The sequence below is a fragment of the Triturus cristatus genome, chromosome 4_1 (assembly GCF_964204655.1).
Source record: "Triturus cristatus chromosome 4_1, aTriCri1.1, whole genome shotgun sequence".
NCBI lineage: Eukaryota > Metazoa > Chordata > Amphibia > Caudata > Salamandridae > Triturus > Triturus cristatus.
In genome coordinates this window covers 193,702,044-193,727,413 of record NC_140585.1, presented here as the reverse complement: position 1 = coordinate 193,727,413, position 25,370 = coordinate 193,702,044, and the positions used below count along the sequence as shown (strand labels likewise).

The following is a 25,370-nucleotide window of genomic DNA, read 5'->3' as shown; positions in this document are numbered from 1 at the left end:
ACCTTGGAGTCACTCTGGGTTCTGGGGTCAAAAGATGCAGGTCCAGTCCTTGTCACGCAGACAAGCGAGCAGCAAGCAGCAGGTCAGTACAGCAGGGTAGCAGTCCTTCAGAGCAGCAGTCCAGCAGAGTGGCAGTCCTTTTTGCAGCACAGCAGTCCTTCCTCCTAGCAAAGTATCCACAGGTTCAGAAGTATACTGAAGAGTTAATGTCTGAGGTTTAGCATTTATACGCCGTTGTGCATTTGAAGTGTAAAGAAGCTTTTAGAGGCATGTCTTTGAAGTGCACAGGTGCCCTGTCTTCCAGGCCCTGGCTCCAGACTAACCTCAGTGGGTATGCATCCCTTCGTGTGGAGACAGGAAACAGCCTACTCAAGTTTTAGTGGGGAAGTGTCACTTTACAAGAGACTTACATGTAAATTGAATATGCCAATTAAGTATAAGCCAATCTAACATGTTTTAAGGAGAGAGCACAAGCCCTTTAGCACTGGTTAGTAGTGGTAAAGAGCACAGAGTCCTAAGGCCAGCAAAAAAACGAAGTCAGCAAAAAACAGAAGGTATGAAGGCAAAACGTTAGGGGGAAGACCAGGCCAAGGACGCCCAGTCTAACACAAGCAATGTCGTCGTTCTGCCTTTCTTGGGAGACATATTAGGAGATTTCAAATCCAAAGGGATAGTTTGTCCCACTCTAGCTTTGTGCAATTCTCCCACCTAAAAGTCTTTCTTCACGCTTGGGGGGCACACAGAGGGGTTTTCCCCAATCTACCCTACTAAGGGATAGAGAGCCCACTATACACCAGGCATGTCCTTTTTTTAGAGGACAAGGGCCCTTTTAGGCAAGGGCCAATGCTATTCTCTGTCACAGATAATGCCAATAATACAGTCAGGGGTCCCAGTGCAGGGAGGGGGGAGCCCAATAGACACCAGGTATTTCAACACAAAAGTGAGGGCGGCTCACCCTGGCATCAGGCCATGCCCTCATCTTAGAGGGCAAAAGTCACACAATTAGAAGGGGCACACAGTCTTATTTCCCCTAGGGGTGCAGGTGGGGGGGTTTCCCCAATATGCCCCATGGGGTGGCAGACAGCCCACTAGGGATTTTTGTTTCCATGAGGAGCATCACACTGGGCAAGTGTCAGCGCTCCCATCCCCACACAGTGCAAGACAGTCTTTCTACCCCAGGTGGGTAGATTGGGGCGTTTGCACCAAATATGTCCAGGGGGGGGGGGTTGAAAGCCCACTAGATACCAGGGATTTCTGTCTTCATATATATCTCAGTGGCGGTTGCCGCTGCACAGTTGTAGTTAGGACCACATTTCCAAATAAAAAGCATTTTTAGTTTTGCTTATAACTTTGGTGCTGTTTGACAAATTTTCACAGAACTCTCCAAAAATATTCATCCACCTCAGCTGCTTCCTTGAAAATTTCGGGTGGTCTGTCAATTGCGAACTGAGAGAAAGAGGGGTCCCAAAAAGTGTTTTCCCATGCAATTATCCGTAGGACAATTAGACACAGCTACAGCCAAAGCGACTGAACAGAATGACACTAAATTTGGCAGAAATCTTTATCCACAAAGCGTGCTTTTTGTGATTTAATGTAAATCCTTTCAGTAGTTTTTAGAAAGTAAGGCTCAAAATGTATGTATATAGAATGCTACTGAGGATCCGCGGATCCAACACATCAACCAATCAGTGATCTTATAAAGCGTAACTACTCACCCGTGAAGGTCACAAGGCCATGGGTGGGGTGGGAGGAGTTGGGTCTGCGCTTCAGTTGAGCCAGGTCTTGAGATCCTTCCAGAATTGCGGCAGTGATGGTGATTGCCTGGGGTTCAGAGGCAGGGAATTTCAGTTCTTCACAGCGAGGTAGGAGAAGGATCATCCTCCAGCTGTGGTCTTGCGGATCTGTGGGATGGTGGTCAGGGCCAGTTGGGTGGAGCGGAGATGTCTGATGGGAGTGTAGAAAGAGAAGCAGTGGTTGAGGTATGCAGGTCCACCCTTGTGTAGGGTGTTGTAGGGTTTTGAAGGTGTGCATGGGAAGCTTGAAGGTGATTCTCTTGTTGACAGGTAGCCAAGGAAGGTCTCTCAGGTGACCATTGATGTGGTTGTGGCGTGGGATGCTCAGGATGAGTTTGGCGGAGGAGTTCCTGGATGGTATGCAAGATTTCTTGGAGTTTCTGGGTGGTGTCAGCGTAAAGTGCATTACCGTAGTCAAGTCTGCTGCTGACAAGCGCATGGGTGACCGTTTTCCTGGACTTAGGGGGATCCACATGAATATCTTATGAAGGAGGCAGAGTGTGTGGAAGCAGGAGGATGAAGCTGTGTTGATTTGGCGGTTCATTGAGAGTGAGGAGTCCAGGATGATGCTGAGGTTTCGTGCGTGGGCTGTAAGTGTGGGGGTATTCCGAACGCTGCGAGCCACCAAGAGTTGTCCCAGGCAGAGGGGGAGAAGCCAAGGATGAGGACTTCAGTCTTGTCTGAGTTAAGCTTGAGGCAGCTGTCCTTCATCCATCGTGGAAGTTGCTCTTGGCTGATGTGGGTTTGTCTGTGAGGGAGAGAATCAGCTGGGTGTTGTCGGCGTAGGAGACGATGTTGAGTCCGTGTTTTCTGACTATGGCCAATAGATGTTGAAGAGAGTGGGGCTCAGGGAGAATCTCTGAAGCACTCAGCAGCTGATCTCTGTGCGTTCTGAGTTGAACGACAGAAGTCTGACTCTGCGTTTGGCTGGTGAGGAAGAAGCAAATCCATTCTAGGTCTTTGTTGTGTATGCCGGCGTTGTAGAGTCTTGTGCAGAGGGTATGGTGGGAGACGGTGTCGAAGGTGGCTTAGATGTCCAGGAGGATGAGGTTTGCACTCACCTCGGTCGAGCAAGGTGCCGATGTCATCCTCAGAGGCAAGGAGAGCGGTCTCAGTGCTGTAGTTGCTTCTGAAGCTCGACTGAGAGAGGTCCGGGGTTATCAAAAGATAAGATCTCATTGGCTACCACCACAAACAACAAAGATGTGGCTGCAGCCATTTTAGGACTCGGAGACTCAGCCCCCTGTCCTAGAAAAAAATCGAAAAAACATATAGTGGGCAGGGTAGGGATATTTCCATGATTTAGGCCTAGTGGGGGTGTCCCAGTCAGGCTGCCACTGAGGCCAAAAACATATATTTTTCATTACCGTGGATCTGCAGAGATTCAGTGTAAAACTGAGAAAAGAAATGGGTGGCTTCTGCCCTTTCCTTTTTCAAGCCCCCCGAGGTTTGACACTAGGGGTCGACGCAAGATCTTCTTTTTGGGGAAATGTTGACTACAAGGAGAGGCTTTCCTTAATTAGAGGAGATTGATAGACCCTGAATATCTGGGAAGCCTGTTGTTAGCAAAACACAACAGTGATTCTTTAAACCTCACTATTAGTCCACCGGAACCTCCCCCAGTACATGTATTAACTGATGGAGACAGAAACTCTTTAGACAAGTCAATGGGAAGTTTCAAGAGCCAAAGTATCCTGGAAGATGCAAAACTCAAACCCATCTAGAAATAGGCCCCTGCCCCTAGCATTCAGTTTAGATCTTAATCCTCTGTGTTGCACCAATAACAGATATGGTTTTCATAGAGGAAAACACTGGAGGAACAGAGGCTCCATTGGTTACAGTCCCACATGTCTGTTGGTAATTTAGATTTGAGTCACTATTGGGTTCTAAGGCATCCCTGCCTTTCTATGGCAATGTTCAGTTCTATCTGTAGTATGCACTAGCTTAAGATTGGCTTTTATTAGTTGAATCAGTATCAAGGATATGGCATGAGTCAGTTTCAGGCAGATCGGACACCACTGAAACATGGTTGGCTGTAGTGATACCAGAAGACAGAGGGCGTCGGACAACGGTCTAAAGTAATACTCAATAGTTCAGCATTAAAGTGTCTATAGAAGAAACCTAATGGCAAGAGCTTCACTGAGCCTAACTAATTAGGCTTCAGGTTGGAGTTATACAAAAGACCTTTAGCCATGTTGGTATGCCTGAAATTAGCAATTACACAATCGCCACTAACACTCTTAGCCAAAGTGCCTACCCAGTGAACCCTGAACATCATCACAATGTTATCCAGAGAGGAAGTGTTAGATTCTACATTTTTATGAAGCTAGTGCTTGACCTTGTTTCTTAATTACTCAGATGTTTCTAGGGGCTAGGTATATTTGCCAGGACAAAAACATATGGGCAAGTGTCAGATTTATATTTTGGGGAGACACTTCCAGCTGATGTTGCACATGTCTTGCACCTCACACTATAATATCCCCTTGACTTCTCCCCATGATGATTGGCCTGCTAAATTGCTATTGGGTAGTTGGTTGGCAGTTTGGCCCCCAGTAGCTGCTTACTGAGCCTATTTGTTCTTTTGAAATCTGAGAAGCCGCAGAATACTCTGGTGCATTCAGGTTGATTTAGGGGAGAACCCCCAAAAACAGGAGGACCAGCCCCAATTTTTACCAAATGACCTTCTATTGCTTGTAATCCCTTGAAAATGGACAAGGAATGGGGAATTGATCAAGTGTGCAAAGCGCCTAGTTACTGGCATGCACTTCTTCTGCCCCACAGCAGGCGGGATAAGTGAGACTGGTAAGGTTGCAAATTGCAAAGATGGGAGAACGCTGGACCCCCTACCAGGACCAAAGTTGGAACAGTGTGCTTGTGGCTCTGTTACTACCGAGCATTGGAGCTCCCCCACGAAATCCATCTATTTATTTGTTTATTGATTTATAAAGTTTTATATAGCGCAAACATGACCCACAGGGCTATCAGAGCACTTTACAATATACAGTTGTTGAGCGTTAGATGGTTGAGGTAGTATACATAGATCCGGTATTCGCCATTCAATACAAAAGAGGTAGACAGTAGTATAAGGGTAGCTTAGATGACTGGTAGTCATCATAGAGTTAAAGTCTTAGGATGTGAATTTGTTCATTAGAAGCAGTTTTACTTCTTTTTTGAAGGAGGTAAAAGAAGAGATTCTGCATACCACTGGAGGTAGGGAGTTTCAAATCTTCGGAGCGATCACTGAGAATGCTCTGCAACCAGTTCTCTTTTTGTGGAAGGATTGTGGTTTCAGTAGTAGTGAACTCGCACTGCGCAATTGTCTGCATCCTCCTGATCGCTCTAGCTTTCATGCTAAGTAACTGGGGGTATTGCTACGCTGGGATTTGTGGGTCATGAAGGCGATCCTTAGGTGTATTCATGCCTCGTAGGGTAGCTAGTTCAGAGCTTTAAAGGTCAGAGAAATGTGGTTATTTCTTTTAGTTCCTGAGACCAGTTTGGCCGCAGCGTTAAGCGAAGCCCTCAGCGGGGCCAGCTTATATTTGGGGAGACCGCATAGAGTGGTCCTTCCATAGTCCAATCTTGATAACACTAGGGCTTGTACTGCCATTTTTAAGTCATTCTGTGGGAGTAAGGGTTTAAGTTTCCTTAGTATGCTCATCTGATGATTAGCTCCCTTGGTGGCAATATTGATTTGCGCCTGCATGTTCAAGTGTTTGTCTATGGTGACTCCCAAGGATTTTGCAGAGTCAATGATGTGGGGAGCACAGTCATAGGAAGTTAGATGCTTCAACCACAAGTCTATCTTGGGTGTGTGATTGAGGGGGGGAGATGAGAAGGAATTCCGTGTTTTTTGCTGTTAAGCATGAGGTGGTTGCCAGTGAGCCAACTATGAATATTCTGTAGAATAGCATTGAGGGAGATGAAGTCTTCTGGTTGGGAGATTTTCTTATACAGTTGAGTGTCGTGCGCATACAGCTGATATAGAATGTTCACAGAGTTCAGTGCGTTTGCCAGGGGTTCCATGAGTAGACTGAAAAGAATGAGTGAGAGTGCTGAGCACTGTGGAACCCCTATGGTGACCATGGAGGGTTGAGAGAGTGAATGCTTCGTCTTAATTCTTTGTGTTCTGTTATTTAGGAAGGAGGTGAACCATTGTAGCACTGAGCCAGTTAGGCCCATCCTTCGTTCCAGTAGGGACAGTAGGTTGTCCTGCTTAACCGTATCAAAAGCGGAGGATAAGTCAAGAAGTATCAATAGGCATGATTTGTTGTGGTCTAGCATTTTTAGTAGGTCATCCATTATGTGGGTGAGTGCAGATTCAGTGCTGCGACCTTGACGGACGCCGGATTGGTGTTTGTCTAGGAGGTTGTAATTCTCGATGTGGTTGCATAGTTGTATTTGTACACATTTTTCCAGCAATTTCGCCAAGTGGGATGCTGGATATAGGGCGGTAGTTGTTGAGATCTGTGGGGAGGGAGTCGAATTTCTGTAGTATAGGTGTGACCTGCCCTATTTGAAGACGGTGCGGTATGGACCCTTGTCTCAGAGAGGCATTTACAATCTTTGACCATAGGGGTAGAATAGAGGTTATTATCATTTTGAATAAAGAAGGAGGTAAGGGGTCCGCAAAGTGACTGGAGGGGTTAATCGTTAGAAGACTATTATAGATTTCTTGTTCAGGGATGGGCGAGAAGCTGTGCCAAGAGGCATTGTTTTGGGGGATTTCTGTCGGAGTACTAAAATGGACCTTGATCTGAGAGTGAAATTTAGTATGAAGGGCAATAGTTTCTGGGAGGGCCTTCTTAGATTGGATGTCGAGTTCAATGGATTTAGTTTTTTCTAGGAAGAAATTAGCAAGCTCATTGCAGTTAGGTGTAGCCAAATTACTTGGTTCCATGGAGTTAGGCGTGTTGCACGCTTGTTGTTTGACGATTTAGAATCATTTTTTGGGGCAGTTGATGGCTTGGTTCAGCTGGGTTTTGAAAAAGTCTGCCTTAGCCTTTAGGAACTTCCTGTTGTATGCGTTCCTCAGAACTCTAAGTTGATATAGGTGATCAATGGAGGGTGCTGATTTCAATAGTTGCTCTGCTGATCTTAGCTTGCGTCGATCCGAGTTCAGGTTCTCATTGAACCATGGTTTGGAGATTTTGGAGGAAGCATAGTGGAATTGTAAAAGACTGTGAGGTCATGGACATCAGCCATGTCTGTTGTGGGGATCAGGGCAGAGTTGCATCGGTTTTTGTAGTATTTATGGGCTCTTTTTTCCGGTTAGTTCCAATTTTATGTTTGCACATTGTTATCAGCTGAGTGGTTTGTAAAAGTGCTCGACCCACTCTAACTCTCTTTCGAGCAACTTCTTGCTGACCAGCACCATGGCAAAGTCTAAGCAGTCAGTAGTTAGATACTTTTACATAAAGATGCAGCATAAAAATGGACGGAGCATTGTCAATTCTTGATTAATCGAGGAAGTAAGGGAGGTAGCATAGCCGGGCGAAGATAGGCTGCTCTGTGCTTGGGTTTTGCCCGTGCATGGCCCACACAATGAGGGTAGGCTTCATACTCTACAGCTCTCACAAAGGGGGGGGTACTTGTCAACCCTGCCCCATCGCCAGTGTCACTGGTGGTTTGTGGGGCATGTAGTCCCCCACGAAAAGCTCCTGTGCGTCCCCACAACCTCTTGTGCATCTCAGTAATTTCATTTCTCTGAGGATATGGAACAGAAGCAAAACAATCTGTTGAAGCCAGCATTAGGCTTGCAAAGAGTGTCTCAGTCCAACTCATCCCTTTGCACTGACACACATCTCATCAGAATTGTGGCGATAGGGGTAGGTGACACCTTTCTTGTAGAAAGAACAAATGATGGCTAGAATTTGAACAAATCAAACATTGAACGCCAGTCACAGATCTGGGTTTAATCCATCATTTTTTTGCTCACCACGCCACCCCAGTTCGGACCCAGCCATATGCAAATCAGTCTCGACCCTGTTCCCCATGGGACAATCCAGCCAAACCGGGGCAAACAATGATGGATTAAACCCAGATCTGTGACTGGGGTGAATGTTTGATTCATTCAGCATTCCGTCCATAATTGGTTGTTTTTACCTTTTCGGTAGAAGACAGTCAGGGAAATTAGGATGTGAGATGCCCATGAACTGGAAGCGAGTAATAATAATTATTATAATAATCTGCCGTTATATAGTACGTTAAGTCAATCAATCAATCAATCAATCAAATCATTTGTAAAGCGCACTATTTACCCGTGAGGGTCTCAAGGCGCTGGGGATGGGAGGTGCTGCTACTGCTCGAAGAGCCAGGTCTTGGGTCTGCCGTAGGTGGGTGGGGAGGGTGTTCCAGGTCTTGGCGGCGAGGTGGGAGAAGGATCTGCCGCCAGAGGTCGCTCTTTGGATGCGGGGGACTGCAGCGAGGGCGTGGCCGGTGGAGCGGAGCTGGCGGGTGGGGGTGTAGAAGCTGAGTCGTCTGTTGAAGTCTGTCATTTATAAGCGCTGTAAAAATCACCTGTTATTATTATCTATTTTAATGGTATTCATTTCGACAATTTTGAAAGATGGAAGGCTGAGTGCATGGGATTCCAACTTGTGACCCAGGGCAGGTGTTAGTAACACACATTAAACTCACTGTGTCATCCTACTGGATGTAGCCTATCTGGAAAGGGGAGGTTGGGGAGGAGTGGTTCTGAGATTAAATGCAGTAGGTAGCGCTATGCCTTCCAATGTCCATGATGGATTCAGAGAGTCACCGGCTATCCATACTGGGTCATAGATTCTCACAATCCCTCCGCCCCTATAGGGGTTAAAAAACACAAGTTTGGACAATGCTGCAATCAGAATATTATTCTAGGTGGAGTGGTAAGCATTCCCAGGTAAGATGCTTTGGTTTGCTACTGTTTTACACTAAACACACACTCAACTGTGGAACTGTGTCCAGTCTAGACACCATTAATTGTGTGTGTATCTGTGACTTGTCCACAACATGGCCTGCAGTTGTGTTTGCTCTTCCAGGCGGTGGTGAAGGGGATTGAGGCTCTGCTTCTGCTGCTCGTGCTGGTGGAGTTCTGCATCTCCATCTCCACCTCGGTGTTTGGCTGCAAGGCTGTCTGCCGTGACTCCACCTCTGACATGGTAATCAGGACTCTTCATGCCCAGCTCCCTCTTTCTGTCTTTTTCTATTCTTTTTCTTTTTCTATTTCTATTCTTTTTCTGTTCCTGGTCCTGTCGAGATGCTTGTCGCTGTGATGCTGGAAGCATTGCCAGTCTTCATAATGGGGGACTGAATAGATGCTGCTGTCCGTGAGGGCTGGGCGTGAGTGAGACAGGGAATGAGCATTATGGAAAATATATTGATGAAAGAATATTTTGGACAATGATAATTTTGGAGGATTTGATTGTGGTGCCGGATGTGTGGATGGCAGCTGTGTTATTTATCATTATATCATTATTTACCTGGGTGGTAGAGATTTTCACAATGAGAACTGCAGGTGCCGGCATTGGAGCGGACGAACTATCCCCCACATGCATTCGCTTTTGGTTAATTTTTTATTTATTTTTTTGTGAGGGGGTGGGCGGTGTGTCTTGTTGTGGGTTGTCCTTGTGTGTCTGTCTTGTGTCTACTTCGTTTCCCATGTTATTGTGTTTGACAGAAGGGAGATGTGTTATGATGTGTTTTAGTCTTTTTTCCCCTTCTACCTCATGTGTCATGTACCTTGATGGAATGTGAGGTCTACGACATAATGTGGTTCCTTATCAGTTGGAGAGCTGCAGTCCCTGATGTGTACTAGGGGTTCCTTTGCTCCAATAAACTTCTCCTCAAGATCTTCAGATGTTCCTGACTCTTCTGTGGAATGTGTTTACTTCACAGCTGTGCATGCTTCCTCTCTCACACATGCTGCATACAGAACAGATACAGCATGCACAGGTGCAGTGCAATCTTTTCTTACGTACTAATCCCATTTTGCAATTCAGAGAAGTTTTTTTGAATAGCAAAATGGGGATTGTGACCCACACCGAATTGCAATTTGGAAGGAACATGAAAGGAGTGTTTCTTTCAAATTGTATGTTGATGTGGTATTTGTCAATGTTTTAAGCACGCAATTTGTGTCGCAAAACCGCTTATCAGTTACTGATTGCCAAGTTGCCATGGTAACTGATTCGCAAAGGGGAAGACGTGCCCTTTGGACCATTTCATTTTTGTTAATTGAGGTGGTAGTTTTTGGGGGTAGTATGTGGTGGTCTAAGGATCATGGACGGCTCCCCCTAAAGTTTTCTATTAGAGAATGCAATGAGAGGGATGTTGGTCTGCTGTCCCTTGCAGGCGATTGGCTTATTTGGCTAATGAACCTTCAGCAATTGGCTTGACACATTGTCAATCACATCGTAGATCAACCAAGAGGGATATTTAAAATTCATAGTCTTTCTACAGGTCATTTCGATGTATCTTTCTACCTCTGATGGATTGTTTGTTGGACTATTTTAGTTCTAAACATTAAGGCCTTTCTTCACACGTTTAAATATTGATCTTATCTAGTCATTATTGAAGATACAAAGCAGTCCTTTTTTGTAATCGTGTTGTCCTGCAGCACACATTTGTTTATTTTTTTTTTGTCAGTCCTTGTGTGCGAAGCTGACCCTAACATAGCTATCTTACTGAATTTCTTTTAAGCAGTTTGCATGTGTCTGTCTTCAAAATGGCCTCCTGAAAGTTGCAATCATGTGAGATTTCAGGGGTCATCTTTTTCTTTTATCTTGAAGACACTCACCAGTCCTAGATAGCCCCTGAATTTTGTTAAGGCCTAGATAAAAAGCTTCTGTCCTGCTTGTCCTACTGATCCTGCAACAACTGACTGTTCAGTTGGGACGGATCTGCTGTGGGTTGGTGCAATGCTTGCACATCCCATACTTCATCTGCATCCACCACTGGAGATGCTGCAGAGCCCTTCTGCATCCCCAGTGCCACATGTTTTCTTCTGTGACTCTTCCCAGCTCTACCTCTATCTTTGGTACCTCCCTCTCTTATGTGTGTCTCCTCATCATATCCTCCCTCCCCTAGTAGTACTCCATGGTTCCTTCCTACATCCCCAGAGCTCCCCTGTCTTTCTCCTGCTGTACTGTCCCACTGCCCCCACTACCTCTATCTCCTGCCATTTCCAGGCTTCTCTCTCTTGCATTAGCTTCCAGGGGCTCCTGGTCTACTTCTCAGCCGTTTCCTGGGGGTTGCTGCAAAAAATTATTTTGAACTTCGCTAGCTTCTCTACATAACATATACTCTCTACAATATTACAATAGAAACATCAAGCATATGGTTATTGTCCCATACTTAAAAATATACAGAGAAAAATTCAAAGAAATTATGGATGGAATTGTTAATTAATCCCATTTACTGCTGATTACTCGGGGCTGCATCAGAGTCCACCATTTTTTGCTCAATATGCCACCTCAGTTTAAACCCATCAATATGCAAATCTGCCCTGATCCCTCCCCAATAGGAACAGTCCAGCCTGCACTGCTTAGCCACACTCTTAGCACAAATCAAAGGAAATGATGGACGGAGTGTTGAACATTGCAAGCACTCACCCCCAGTCAACTGATCTGGGTTTAATCCATCACCGTTCTTTAGCCCACTCTGCCACCCCAGTTCAGACATGGCCATATGCAAATCAGTCTGACCCTGTGCCTCATGGGAACAGTCCAGCCCGAACTGCCAGGCCATGTCTTCCCTGGACCGGAAACAAGCTTCCTAGGACCGGTTTCTGGCATTTCAGCCGTCTTCAGCCAGGCTTGCTTGAATCCAGTGGCAAAGTGAGCAAGGGACTCACGTCTGAGCATACCCTGCCAACTTGTGGCGAACAAAGCACAAACCAAAGGAAATGATGGACGGAGTGTTGAACATTGCAAGCACTCACCCCCAGTCAACTGATCTGGGTTTAATCCATCACGTTCTTTAGCCCACTCTGCCTCCCCAGTTCAGACATGGCCATATGCAAATCAGTCTGACCCTGTGCCTCATGGGAACAGTCCAGCCCGAACTGCCAAGCCATGTCTTCCCTGGACCGGAAACAAGCTTCCTAGGACCGGTTTCTGGCATTTCAGCCGTCTTCAGCCAGGCTTGCTTGAATCCAGTGGCAAAGTGAGCAAGGGACTCACGTCTGAGCATACCCTGCCAACTTGTGGCGAACAAAGCACAAACCAAAGGAAATGATGGACGGAGTGTTGAACATTGCAAGCACTCACCCCCAGTCAGTTTGCCACTGGATTCAAGCAAGCCTGGCTAAAGAAGGCTGAAATGCCAGAAACCGGTCCTAGGAAGCTTGTTTCCGGTCCAGGGAAGACATGGCTTGGCAGTTCGGGTTGGACTGTTCCCATGAGGCACAGGGTCAGACTGATTTGCATATGGCCATGTCTGAACTGGGGTGGCAGAGTGGGCTAAAGAACGGTGATGGATTAAACCCAGATCAGTTGACTGGGGGTGAGTGCTTGCAATGTTCAACACTCCGTCCATCACTTCCTTTGGTTTTGCTGTGTTCGCCATAAGTTGGCAGGGTATGCTCAGACGTGAGTCCCTTGCTCACTTTGCCACTGGATTCAAGCAAGCCTGGCTGAAGACAGCTGAAATGCCAGAAACCGGTCCTAGGAAGCTTGTTTCCGGTCCAGGGAAGATATGGCTTGGCAGTTCGGGTTGGACTGTTCCCATGAGGCACAGGGTCAGACTGATTTGCATATGGCCATGTCTGAACTGGGGTGGCAGAGTGGGCTAAAGAACGGTGATGGATTAAACCCAGATCAGTTGATTGGGGGGTGAGTGCTTGCAATGTTCAACACTCCGTCCATCACTTCCTTTGGTTTTGCTAGCCACACTCTTAAACAAGATGGGTTTCAGCTTCCTTGGGCCTCTTCAGTCTGGTGCAGCTTGGTTCCAGTGGCACAGTGAGTATGTCACTTACGACTGGGCATACCTGTTGCACTTAAGCATGGTGTAGCTGGTAAAATAATGAAGGGTTGCAATACGGCTCGAGTAATTACCAGTGGCTGAGATTAATTCAAGCATTCCATCCATCACCTTTTTCTTTACTTCAGTATAAAATGTGCTGAAAAACGTCAGCTCAATCACATTTATTCAATGGCATAACTACCATTCTTGATCTACTTTCTCCACCCTTGGGACAGCATCCAGATACACCTTGGGGCAAAAGAGTTGCACTTGACAAATGCTGATTGATTGATTGGGTCCTTTCAGATGTAGTAGAGTCTAAGTCAAAGAACAACCTGATAAAGAGAGCTAGAATAATTGATTGTATGTGGTGACAGAAATGCTGAAAAAGATAACTATAAATGCATTGGAGAAGATGGAAGGGTGTGATTTTGGTGGTGGGTGTTGCTGGGCAGAATGCTGATGGTCTGGCCAGCAGCGTGATTGAGGTTAACATTGTTTATCGGGTCATGGGTTCTATTGCACACTGATGATTGCGCTGTCAAAAACCAATGCTGGCTCTTGTGGAGGTGTCATTGAGTGAGCTTTCCATCTGATCATAGCAATCTACCTTCCATTCGCAGCCGGTGATCATCATGCAGAACCAGCCAAGGACTGAAGCCACATGTCCGCCTGTGACACCACCTCCAATGTACAACGAGAAAGACCAATTCCAGTGCCCCTGACACCAATGGGACATGGAACTGGGGAGACCAAAGAGGGGTTGAACATGTGTTGATGATGGACTTCCAGGGAAGAGAACTCCCCACACAGCATCTGCTAAATTTGACATCGCTCTAGGGTTTTTGCCAAGGGGCACATTTCATCTCTTTTTCTTGCAATTCATCAATTGTATTCATAGGTGGTAAGAGTCAGCTTCATGAAGAAATGAAGAGAGATTAGTGAGATGACCAGTGTAGTTCAGTAAGCAGGAACACAAGTGATCAGTAGCCTGAGGTACAGACCGAGCAAGAAAACGGATAGTAAGACATACACGCAATATTTCATGTATTGATTTCGCTTTTTGCATGATATAATATGTGCTCTGTTTGATTCCTAAATGAATGCAAAATTGATAGCAAGGCCATAGCTATGGCAGCACTCTGTGGTCATGGGAGACTTGGTTTGGGGCTTCCCAGGGATCTTAATGAAAGGTTGGTTGGTATCTTGATACTACGTCCACCGTCTCTGAAATCCCAGAAGAGACAAGTCTCCGGTGAAGGCTGCACAAAGTCAGCACCTGGCCCAAAACTTTTCATCATAAGGGTTTTGCCATTGTGAAGCCCAATAAGAAGGCGGGATGGCCTACAGAGGTTCCTCAAAGTCCAGGAGGCTTTGGTCTGCCAGGCGGGGTGGTTGTTTGTATAGACAACATCTCAGTTTTATTTTTGTGGTGAGAATAAATGCAATTCCATCCTTAAAGTTTTAAAATCGGTCATTTTTTTTCAAGTCTTGGTACATTACTTAATTGTCTTAGAAGTAAATCTTTCACATGAGAAATCAGTAGTTAGATTAATAAATACCACAGTTAATTGAGTTTTAGTTGCAACCATGATAACCTGCACATACCACATATAACACCACTTCATGTACTAGCTGCTTAGCAACTATAATATATAGTAAGCTGAAATAAATCACACGCGACATCTCAGGAAGAAATCCCTGTATACAGTTTAAGAATAAGTCAGAGGTTCCACTGCTTAAAGAAATATTTTTATAGTAATTGACAAGATGAAAAGTCATAAGGAAAAGGTACATTGAGACGTAAGTGAAGTAAAACAAAATGTGAAAACACTATGAAGATAGTGGGTTACAAACTGGGATGGGAATGGGATGAAACAGAGACAGTCTGCTTCTTCTAATCCCATGACGATGGGCTCAGAGCGCTTCACCTGGGATATACATGTGTATGTAATCGCTCTTCTAAATAAATATTAACTTCTCATGTGTCTCATGGTGATTATTCCTAACCACAGCGTGGTTGATTAAACGCAACAAATGTGTGTGTGTGTAAAAGTAGTTATTTCTGCAGGGGAGACAAGAAGCACTGGAGGATGGTCCATAAGATAGTCTTGTCCATTCATGATCATCTCTTTCCATTGTGGTTGACAACATCTGATTGACACCACAACTTCCCTGGGCAGTTGGAATAGGTGGACTAGGTCTTCAAGCAGGTTCTGTTGTGCAAGTGGTTGTTATGCTTTGCTTTTTATCATGTTTGAAGCTGAGGGACCACAAGAGAGCCTTTCATTGCAGATAAGCCAAAATGACACTGAGACATTATTGGATGTCTGTGCAATAGGTTTGTCTGTGGCATCTCTGATGTGGACGGCTTTGGCATGTCCCAAAGCGGAAAGAGACTGGGCACTTAAAGGAAATTGACATTGACCCCACAAGGCGGATTTCCCACATCTTTACAGCAAGCTCTGTGTAAGGTCAGATGACAGGACCGGTTCCGCTTTCAGCAGCTGAATGCAGCATTAGTACAAGTAACAAAAGCGAGTTTCTGTAATAAAAGTTTAATAGGTTTTGATTCATCATGACCGATGCACTCTAGCAAACTCGCACTGGCCGCCCTAATCCTCAGTCACAATCCGCCTAGATGGATAACCATGTCGCTCACAGGCCTGAATTTAGTCTGTATTTCTTTGCTGCTGGTTTGGGGTGCAGTGACTGTGCTTGGAAGGAAGGACCTCCCTTCCGCTCAGTTCATGGACCTTTGAAGAGGTCCCCAGGCAGTGCAAGTCCTGGTTGAGTGGTTGGGCCGGCAGGTGCCTTCCATCCCATGGTATGCTGACTGATGTGGAGAAGAGAAAGTACTGGATGCTTAATTAAGTGAGTAAGCAATATTTTTCTAAAGAGCGTGAATGCCGAGGCGCCTTAGTGCTAATAATGCTATCACTGACCGAGTGAAGAAGGAGACTTTATCGACACAAGAGACAGAGAGCCAGGCCTTCAAGGATTTTCTGAAACACAGCCTATTTGTTTGAGACCTCAATGAGAAAGGCATGGAATTCCACAGCTTACAAGCCAAATGGAAGAAGCTTTTGCCACCCCAATTTTGCCTTTTTTTACCTTTGGAATAGCCACCAGCCGGGCGGTAGATGATCTTAAATCACGTCGAGGAACATGCCACCTAAGAGACTGCTTGAAAATAGGAGGTCCAGATCCATGCAGAGCCTTATGTACAGTGCATAAGGCTTAGAACTTTACCCTCTGTGAACAGGCAACCAGTGGAGGTCCCTAATGCTCTTCAATACGGAACTGAATTTTGGAATTTTTAAGAGTAAGCGAGCTGCAGCATTCTGCCGAGACTGAAGCTTTGATTGCAGACGCTTCTGTGTTCCAAAATAGCATTACAATAGTCTATCTTCGACAGAGCCAAGGCAACTAATACCATGTTTTGCATATCTGATGAAATGAAGAAATGCTTCAATAGCATTGAGTGGCTGAGATTGTCTCCAGAAGGAGAAGACAAAGAAGAAGCCTACTGGTACACCCTGTGGGGCTGGAAGATGGGTCTGAGGTGCAACACCATTCAACAATCTGCAGCAGATCAGGGGAATGTGAATCCAGTACGCCGTATCGGCTTCCAGGACTATTGATTGACTGCAGCTGAGTCTGGGCCCATTAGCAGAAGAGACCCTGGCCAGCTTGAGTTGGGGGGCCACTCTAGGCCAGGCGCCCAGCTTTCCTATTTGGCCTGCTGTTTAGGAGGATAAGGTCGAATTTTCTCATATTAGACATTGGCTGCTGTGGGGCCCCTCTTTTTGCACCTGCTGTTCGGAGGTGGCACCTGATAAACCACAGAAGCCCAAAGCAAATTGCTGGGAATCTTTGCTGGTCCTCCTGGATGCTTTCTCGACTTGACGGCAACACACAAATTCAGCAGGGCATGAGTATAATAAAGTATGATTAGACAAAAAGGGAGTGATATTATACGTACAGGCATGGGGACGTAGATTTGGATGTTCCCTGTGGTCTTTTTGGAAATCTGTACAGATATTAGTTTACCTCCTGGTTCACTTGGCTGATTGCCTCCATGCCCTTGTCCGACCTCTTACAATGGCCAAAGCCAAGAAGAGCTGACCAAAATAGACAAATAGGCTAACCCCAACCAGTGGTCAGCGGTACTAACAGACTCCACTGGACATGCAGTGCCTAATAACACAAACTCCTCTGCTTCATCGACAGAGGTCATCACATGATTCAGGAAACACAAAAGTCACGGGGAGGGAGAATTCACGTTGATGTCTCCTTACTTAGGCAAGATCTCCTTAACACAGTGGATGACATCTCAGCAGGGGAAAACACAATATCTACCTTACATGCCACAGTAAGTATAGGAAGACCATAAAAGGATGAGAGGAAAGAGTAGAATATGCAAAGGGGAGAAGTATTGTAATAATCTTTGAGTTGTCCGGATCCTGAAGTGGGTGGGGGTTGAGGCCCAAGAAGCTTCTTGCTACCTCGCTCAAGGCGGTGACGCCCCCAGGGAAATCTCTCCCTGCTACATGATTGAAAGAGCACACTGTGCTTTGTCTCCGAGGCCTCCACCTGGGGCTCGCCTCAATCTATCACTGGAAGACTGTTCAATTATATGGGCAGCAAAGCAGCACTCAGTGCCTAATGTGATGTAGAAGACACATTTTCCAGTTCCACCAAGTTGATGTTTTTACTATGCTCACCCGGTCCAACAGCAGAGGAGATCCTTTTAGCTGTTAAATATTACCCACAAGCCATGAATTTAGACCAGGTTTCTCCAAAGTCGGTCCTGGAGGGCCAGATCTTTATCCTATCCCCATTTAGATAAATGTAGTTATCTTAAATATCTGCATTGATCCAGCCCTCCAGGACTGAATTTGGGATATCCGGATTTAGACTATGTACTGCTCTATCCTGAAACGCTGAAGGTTCAATTTGGAGAGACAGCTTGCATCTGTGAGGCACCAAAGGCTGTAGAATACCTCATGGAGGAACAGAAGGACTTGCTAGGTTCAACGGCATAAGTACAACCTAACCAGCTGCAGAGGCCTCTGCTTCGGGAGCCATGTCTGGGGCTGCTGTATGTTTCCTGTATGGTTCAACTTGTTGATCCGGATGGAAATGATTTGCCAGAATTGTTTACGATGAAATGTACATGACTGGTTTATACAATAACTTGGGGTGGGGAGGGGGCATGGGTTCCTTGATTTGAACCTTGTTGTTTATGATTACAGGTTGGTATTCTAGAGAACAGAATTTAGGGATGACTGATGCTTTTAGGATGAAGGTATAGAGTGGGGAGAGCTGGGAAGTAAGGAGTGTTTTGGTGCTACACATTAGTTTCATGGTGGTTCATGACACCTATGCTGGAAAGAGATAGGCGAAGCGGTTTAGTTGAGATGTCACTTTCCCACCCATTGAGCATGGAAGGAGAGCATGTGGGGATGCAGTCCCCAGTGACGTCATTCGGGGATGACTGTGAGTGAGTTGATCGATACATACCAAGTATGTCTTGGAATGTCAACAGAATTATTAATTAAGTGGGGATGGTGCTACCACACACCTAAAGGCACTATCCAAATGTGTTCCTGTTACATTAAATGCACCTGATGAGCACAAACAAACATTTATGGGAGCATATGGATACATCCACATATACCATTTCAGGGGCCTGATGTACAAAGTGATTTTATGGTTGCAAAAGTCAAATTTGAGCCTTTGCAACTGCAAAATGGCTTTTTTGAATGTAGAAAAAACAACTTGTGGTTTAGTAAAACATTGCTGAATCACAATTTAGGTTTCAGACACAATACAGAATTATTATTTTGAAAGGGCCTGCGAAGGGCGTCCCTACCAAATACTTATTCCTTAACTTATATATTAATTTTATGCGACCCAAATATGGTCGCAAAACATTAATATTTTACAACCAAATCCAATTAGTGGTAACCAATTGCCAATAGCTTTTGATGGGGTCCCAAAAGAACCCCTTTCCCTTTGTGAATGTCGACAAAAACGTTTTTTAGCAGCTAGCAGTGGTGCAATGTTAGTAAAATTCTTTATTTTCTTTTTTAGCTCATCCTGTTTTTCTTTTAAGAAAAATGGCTCTATTATAAAAAAAAAAAAGATTGCTCTGTTTAAAAACATTTACAGATATGGTAGTCTGCTTACCCCAGCAAGCCACCCTGCCTGTGACTCTAACCCATCACAGCGGGAATCTATTTCCCACCTACCTCATGCATATTAATGAGGTAGGCCGAATTGCAACCTACTACTAACTGGTATTTTGTGAACCAACCTATTAGTACATAGGTTGGTTCACAAAATACCAATGCATTCAGCAGATGTCAGGGTGCATATTTCACCAACTTCTAGTGAATCCATTTTAGTAGATTACTAATAATACATTGCAAATTGCAAATCGTTATATGATGTAATTTACAATTTCTTATTAGGAATCTTTGTACATCAGGCCCCAGGTTCGCTAAGAGCTCAATGGAGGGCCTTTCTGCTCCGAATATCCTTCCATAAGTGGTGTCTCAGGTTTGCATGGATGGGCTGGCATGATACATCTTAGTGATGGGTAGAATGGAGGGCCGATAAATGGATGATGTCGTGCGTCCATGCCCCTCCCCCCTTGCACAGAATACTGTACTGCGCAACTTGCTGCTGGACACACCTTAGCGATCCACGATGGTAGGAGGCAAATTCGGCATCAACATTAACATCACTGTAGATAACAAGTTGGATACCTCAGGGACCCATTACAAGAAAGCCCAGAGGACCACTTCCCTTTCCTGCTTCGCTAGGCTTATGCAATGCATAGCGGGTTTGCCATGTGGACAGTAGAGCACAAACCTTCTACTAGGTTTCCTATCAGTGCTTTTTCTAAATAAATTGTTTCTTTCTGCCAGACACAGATATCTAATGGGTGGCCTACTCAAGTATCCTGTCTTACGGATGTCGGACTACTTTCCAGTGGAACTGAGTGTAAACCATATCTGGGGAGTATGGTATTTGAATGCTTGGTGGTCAGTAGAGAAGTTCTTCTCATTCAAACAGGATAAGCCCGTGGCCTACTTTTAACTTAATCTGGGATCAGTCCCTTTGCCAGGCATGATACCCATGCTGCCTTATAAACTAATGGCCATACCCCATTCCCAAGGTGACATGGTCAATAACTCAACCTCTCTTGAAAGTCCCTGAACTCTACCAGGCTACCAGTGCCATGAATCCGCTCTCCATGAGTTGGTGATTCCAGTACATTAAAGCCCTCTGAGGAGTGAATTGGAGAATTACTAGAAAGTTTTGAAAGATCTAGAAGTCGAGTGCATACCAAGGCAGTGTGATCAAAATGAGATTGCCCAGATGTCTCCTCACTTGAAATGTCACCTTGGAAATCATAAAGAATCATGACCAATGGGGGAAAAGCGCAATTCAGAGTCTGCTTGCTTGGATGTGTCAATTAAAAAAACTCGCCATGCGAGCATCCAAAATGACACACCTGATATTAACCCCAAATGTGTTGTGTAATTGTCTCTACCTGCAGGTTCAGCATCACGTCCATGAACTGAACAGGGCACTGGGAATGCGAGTTGGTCAATTTGTTGCTTAGATTGGGAAGGTAGTCTGCTTTCATTGGGATCTACTAATTTAGGAACTAGTGGCAAATGCTTTATTACCAACTTCTGCCAGCCTACAAGATGTGGTGCCACCTCATATGGCTAACATATCCTACCACTGACAGGTTGTCCTACACACCACTTTACATCAGTCAAGAGATCAGCACAGCTAGCACTCTATATAGTCACACTTGCTTCCCAGGTGATACCAAGGCAGGAGGTATACCAAATTTGGCATGCTGATTTGAGGCATGTATATTTTCCAGACAGTGATTTAGCTCTTTAGCCACCCCTACTGTCAAGCTGACTTCTTCTGAATAGTTCATGCTTCATTGCAAATGTTCGATCCTCAGTCTCTGAAGGACCCTGTAATGTAGCAGACCACATAAATCTGATGCCATGAATGATAAGACAAGGAATATGATTCTGGCCTCTTGTGAAGAGGATGCCCAAAGTATTTGCAGTGATGTCACTGTGTCCTCCTAGTTTATGAGGAAAATAAGGTTCATTGGTTATCCTGACGTCAGGTCGCAGTATCATGAATCTTTGCAATGAAGATCATATCACTTGGATATATTATAACGCAGAAACCTCTGGCCCCAGGCAGCACCGCGTTTGGTTTTTCTTCCTCCCAGGCAAATGTCAACTATTTCAAAGGATAGGATCTAACTAATAACATCAAACAACTGTCTTTCATGTCCAAATACAGAGATAAGGCTCTTTCAGGTTCAGATCCATTGTAAGTCATCTTTCTTCTGTATGCCTCTTAAAAGATTGGTTCTGTCCATCTTGAAGGGCCTGTAAAGAACCAATCTGTTGAACTGATCCAAGTTTATAACCAGCCTCTGCTTGCTGGTCCTTGTCTTCTTCCCTGAATGCAAATTGATCAAAAAGCCTTTAACATGATGTAGGGTCTTCACATTTGTCCCTGTGCTCTCTCCTCATTCTCCACCACTCTAGACATTTGAAAATTGAAAGAGAAAAGAAAGCAAAGTTGCATTGTTTTGGGGTACAATAAAATTCAAGCTAGTGAAAAATAGACACAACCTTTTAAACCTCCTTAGACCAATCTTGGAGCTCTCTGCCAACAACCTACCTTTTGTCTTCTCTAGTGACTACTGCAATGCAAGCGCAGGCGGTTACCATTTTGCAAGTGCGTCCGTTTCACTGACACAAAATTCTGAATATAGAACACTCAAAAAGTTCCTTGTGAGTGCAGTCCCTTAGCGGCATGAGGACATGGACACGGTATACAATCCCAGAAACATGTAGAAGCCTCTGTCACACAACAAACAGGTTCACCACTGGCGCTACAACACACAAGCGTCTGGGCATCCATAATAACAGTCACTGATCCACAGTCTGAGTCCTGAGAAAAACCATAGAACTATTAAGGGTTTGAAACGCGTTGACATCCAGGCAAAGGCGAATGAGCTTTGTGGGTGCTGGATGGGAATTGGTTGAAAGAAATTTCTTTCCCAGTGGGCAGACAACCCTCATCACTACTGTGTAGCCCTCTGCCCCAAACACAGGCAGGACCGCTGGAACTGCTAAGGGTCCGCCTATGATCTATATGTCAAATATGGACTGGTTCTTTGCAGGACACTTATAGGACATTTATAATTGTATTGGCGTTTATGTCTTACATGTTTTTTCACATGTTTATCATTTATGTGTTTTTGTTGTAATGTTGAATTGTGTTATGTTGATAAGTATGGCATACTAAATGATGTGTTATCTATCTCATTATATTAACAAATGTTTTAATTCACATGTGCCAGAAATAAGTCACAAATGATGTGAAATAAATCACATGAACTTAGAATTGTTGTCCCAGCTCATATATGAGTAAGTAGGAATAACCTATCCGGTCACTGTTTTGTTGCACAACTTTTAGAAAGTTGCCATTTTCTTACTTAAACCATTTGGTGCCTTGTGCCTGTCTCTGAAACACGCATCTGGGATTAGTGACAGCTGACTTCCTGCATTCCCTCTATGCATCCACACACAAAGAAAGGGTAGGTGTGACTTAGCAGCCATCTGCATGTTTTAAGCATCATTGTGAGAGCAAGATGGGAGGGAGGAACTGACACTTCATACATAAAAGGGCTGTGCCCTGTACCCAGATGAAGGACTGCATACCCTCCTGGAGTGAGTCTGGAGCCACGACAGGAAGGTCAGGGTCTTGTGCACTTCAAAGCATCTCTTTGAAGTCTCCTTACTTCAAAGGCTCAACTGGGAATACGTACTGGACCTATGACACCACCGAATCAGAACTCTTCTGGAACTGAGGATATTCTACCAGGAAGAAGGCTGTGCTGCCAAGAGTGGCTGAAACTTTGCTGAAATGCTTTGCAGGGTTTGCCTGCTGCTTCTTGCCCTGGAGTGAGAAGGACTGGTCCTGCATCTCTACATCCTAAAGTGCTGCATCTGCCAGAAACTGTGCATCAACATTGTTGTGCCGATCGGAACCGATGCATCACCTGCTGCGAGATTGGGTTCGACACATCAGCGCTGTTGCAGGGAACAGGCGCACTTGGAATTGTCTCATCGCCTTCGGAACCATTGCCTCCGGAACCACCACAACGGAAGCAGTGCATCACTGCCACTGCGTGGAGAAGATTGACGCATCGCCCCTCCAGTGTGATTTAACCTGACGCATTGCATTCGGAACCACCGCGCTCGGAACAGGCGCTCCACTCGACAAAACCGATGCATCGCCGTAGTTGCATGAGGCCCAGTGAAGTTCCTTACCTAGTGCCCTAGGCTCACTCTTCAAGACCTCTATTTCTAAATTCCGAGGACACAGCTTAACCTTCAAATATATACAAACTATCTCCAGGCCTTTCCTAACACCTTTAACCCATTTCACTTCACTTTGCCAGATCACGTTTTTACACCATGGGGGAACCGTTTTCCTCTTACCAGCATTCACACGTTTCCAAAATCTTATTAATGCCACTTGGGCCAGTATGTTCCATGACATCATACCTGCCTCCAATATTACAGCCTGTATCATGGAAGACCCTGGCAGGGACAGTAAACTTTTTAAACATTTCCTCTCCCACCTTCTTTGACCACTAACACATTGCAGCTCAGCTCCATGCTGAACCTGTGAGTGTATCATGGACATGCCTGTGTGACATCTCACCATAGTCCCTGTTAAAGTCTCACACGCCACTAACCGAGTCAAGGGCCCTTACCTTTTTATGATTGCGCATGCTAGCTCCTTTCACACACTTACCGCCAATAATAAAAGGTCCTTACAACCAGTGGCATACCCTTTTCAATGATTACACCTGAGCCTACAGGTACAGAAAGGTGTGCAGGATCAATATTTTTGTATTCTGACAAACAAACCCCTCTTCACTACAACTACAAAATGCCAAAATAATCAGCACCAACAGGAAATAATGTAAACCACAATCCCCTTGATATCTCTTCCCAGGAGGGACTGGTTCTACCTTGTAACACGCACTATATTCTATCATTGAACCTTAAGGAAGCATCTCTCAAGACCCCCGGGCAAGCAGGCAGAAAGGAAACACCCAGCAAAGATAGAATAGATTTGACATTTAAAAGGACAATTGAGATGACTGGGCAGGGTAGTAGGCATTGATCTATCAACAGAATGGGATGGCTGTAAGCACCCCTAGCACCAAGAAATATCATTTTATTTCTAAGTAAGGTTCAAACACCCTTCTGGCACCTCTTTTGTCCTTCTCTTGTTTACCCTTTTGGGGCTGTGAGTTCACCTTCCCCGTTTATCTCTCTCTTCTTTATGTCTAGGCTTGACCAGTATCTTTGACTATACCGCGGCCATCTATGAGCCTACATAAATGATGAAGACTTGCGTTTCCCTCTTTACGTTTATCCCTATATAATGGCTGATGTAATGCTTCGCATCATTTCTAAGTATGGTCACCCTATAATAGGTAATTTAGGAAGAGAAGGTTACTCTCCTGGGCCATCCCCTCATCACTCCTATAGCCTTTTAGATTCTGCGCTAGTTGAGGCAGGGCTCTCAACCTCTCCCCTCCCTCCAACACTGAGACTCCAATGTAGGGGGGAGTGCCAAGGGGTGGCATCCCAGCTCATAGTGAAATGACTTGTCCTGTTTTTGTGGGGAGAAGCAGAATGCTGCCATGCCTTCTCAGCCCTCTGCCTCCTCCTCAGGCATTCCCCGTTGCCGTGGAAACATACAGGGAGGTGAATCTGGTCCAGTGCAGGCTGCTCGAACATCACTCTGGGACAGGCCCAAAACGTAAGGGCCTCACTGGACCTTCCAAGTTTGAGGAAGGCTTCCAGATTGGGAGAATTTTTAATGTGCCTGTCTTAGTGTGAATACAACCTGATTCAGTCATATGTTACTGCTCATGCTGAACAGTTAGGTGTGAAGTAGCTTGCACAGGCGAAAACTGATTGTATTTTCATAACATTTCCACGTATTCGTGAGATCGGCTAAGACACCTGCTTGTATTCGTTGAAAAAATTTCGACATGTGATCAATAGTAAAAAAAGAAAAGATACTAGAAACCCATATGTATCAGAGTATACATTTGAGTCTTGCCTGTAGCCCTGGAGCAGTCTCCAATAATCATTTCAGGAGATCCGCTTGTCCTTTGACTCTGTGATTCACATACTATTAATTTTGTCAATAAATGCTTTCAAACCCAACCAAAACGTGAAATGAACCTTGTAGGAGAGTAGGATCATCTTCTTATGGTTACCCCCACTTTTTGCTGGTGTATCACTGTTTTCGACTTGGTCTGACTGGGATCCTGCTATTCAGGACCCCAGTCTAGCTGCTTTCTCCTCTAAATTGATTGCATGTACTTTATGTACACTCCAGATTGGATTCTGGGGTACCCTTATCAGTCCATAGTATATGGTATACTATGTACCCAGGTCATAGGTACCCCAGAGGCCTCTCAGGGGCTGCAGCATGTATTATGCCACCTCTGGGAGACCATTCAAACTGACACCACAG

At 45.1% G+C, this 25,370-nt stretch overlaps 1 protein-coding gene across 4 annotated transcripts in view; it reads left to right on the top strand.

Annotated features, from left to right (window-relative positions):
- The window catches only part of LOC146853997 (membrane-spanning 4-domains subfamily A member 12-like), a 93,186-nt gene extending 78,476 nt beyond the window's left edge, over positions 1 to 14,710 (top strand). For all 4 annotated transcript variants that reach the window (XM_085650467.1, XM_085650466.1, XM_085650464.1 and 1 more), the window contains 2 exons: positions 8,813 to 8,932; positions 13,358 to 14,710. In XM_085650467.1, coding sequence (XP_085506593.1) covers positions 8,813 to 8,932; positions 13,358 to 13,459 — 222 coding nt within the window. In that variant the 3' untranslated portion in view covers positions 13,460 to 14,710. The remainder of the gene's footprint in view (positions 1 to 8,812; positions 8,933 to 13,357) is intronic.
- The last annotated feature ends 10,660 nt before the right edge of the window (positions 14,711 to 25,370 follow it).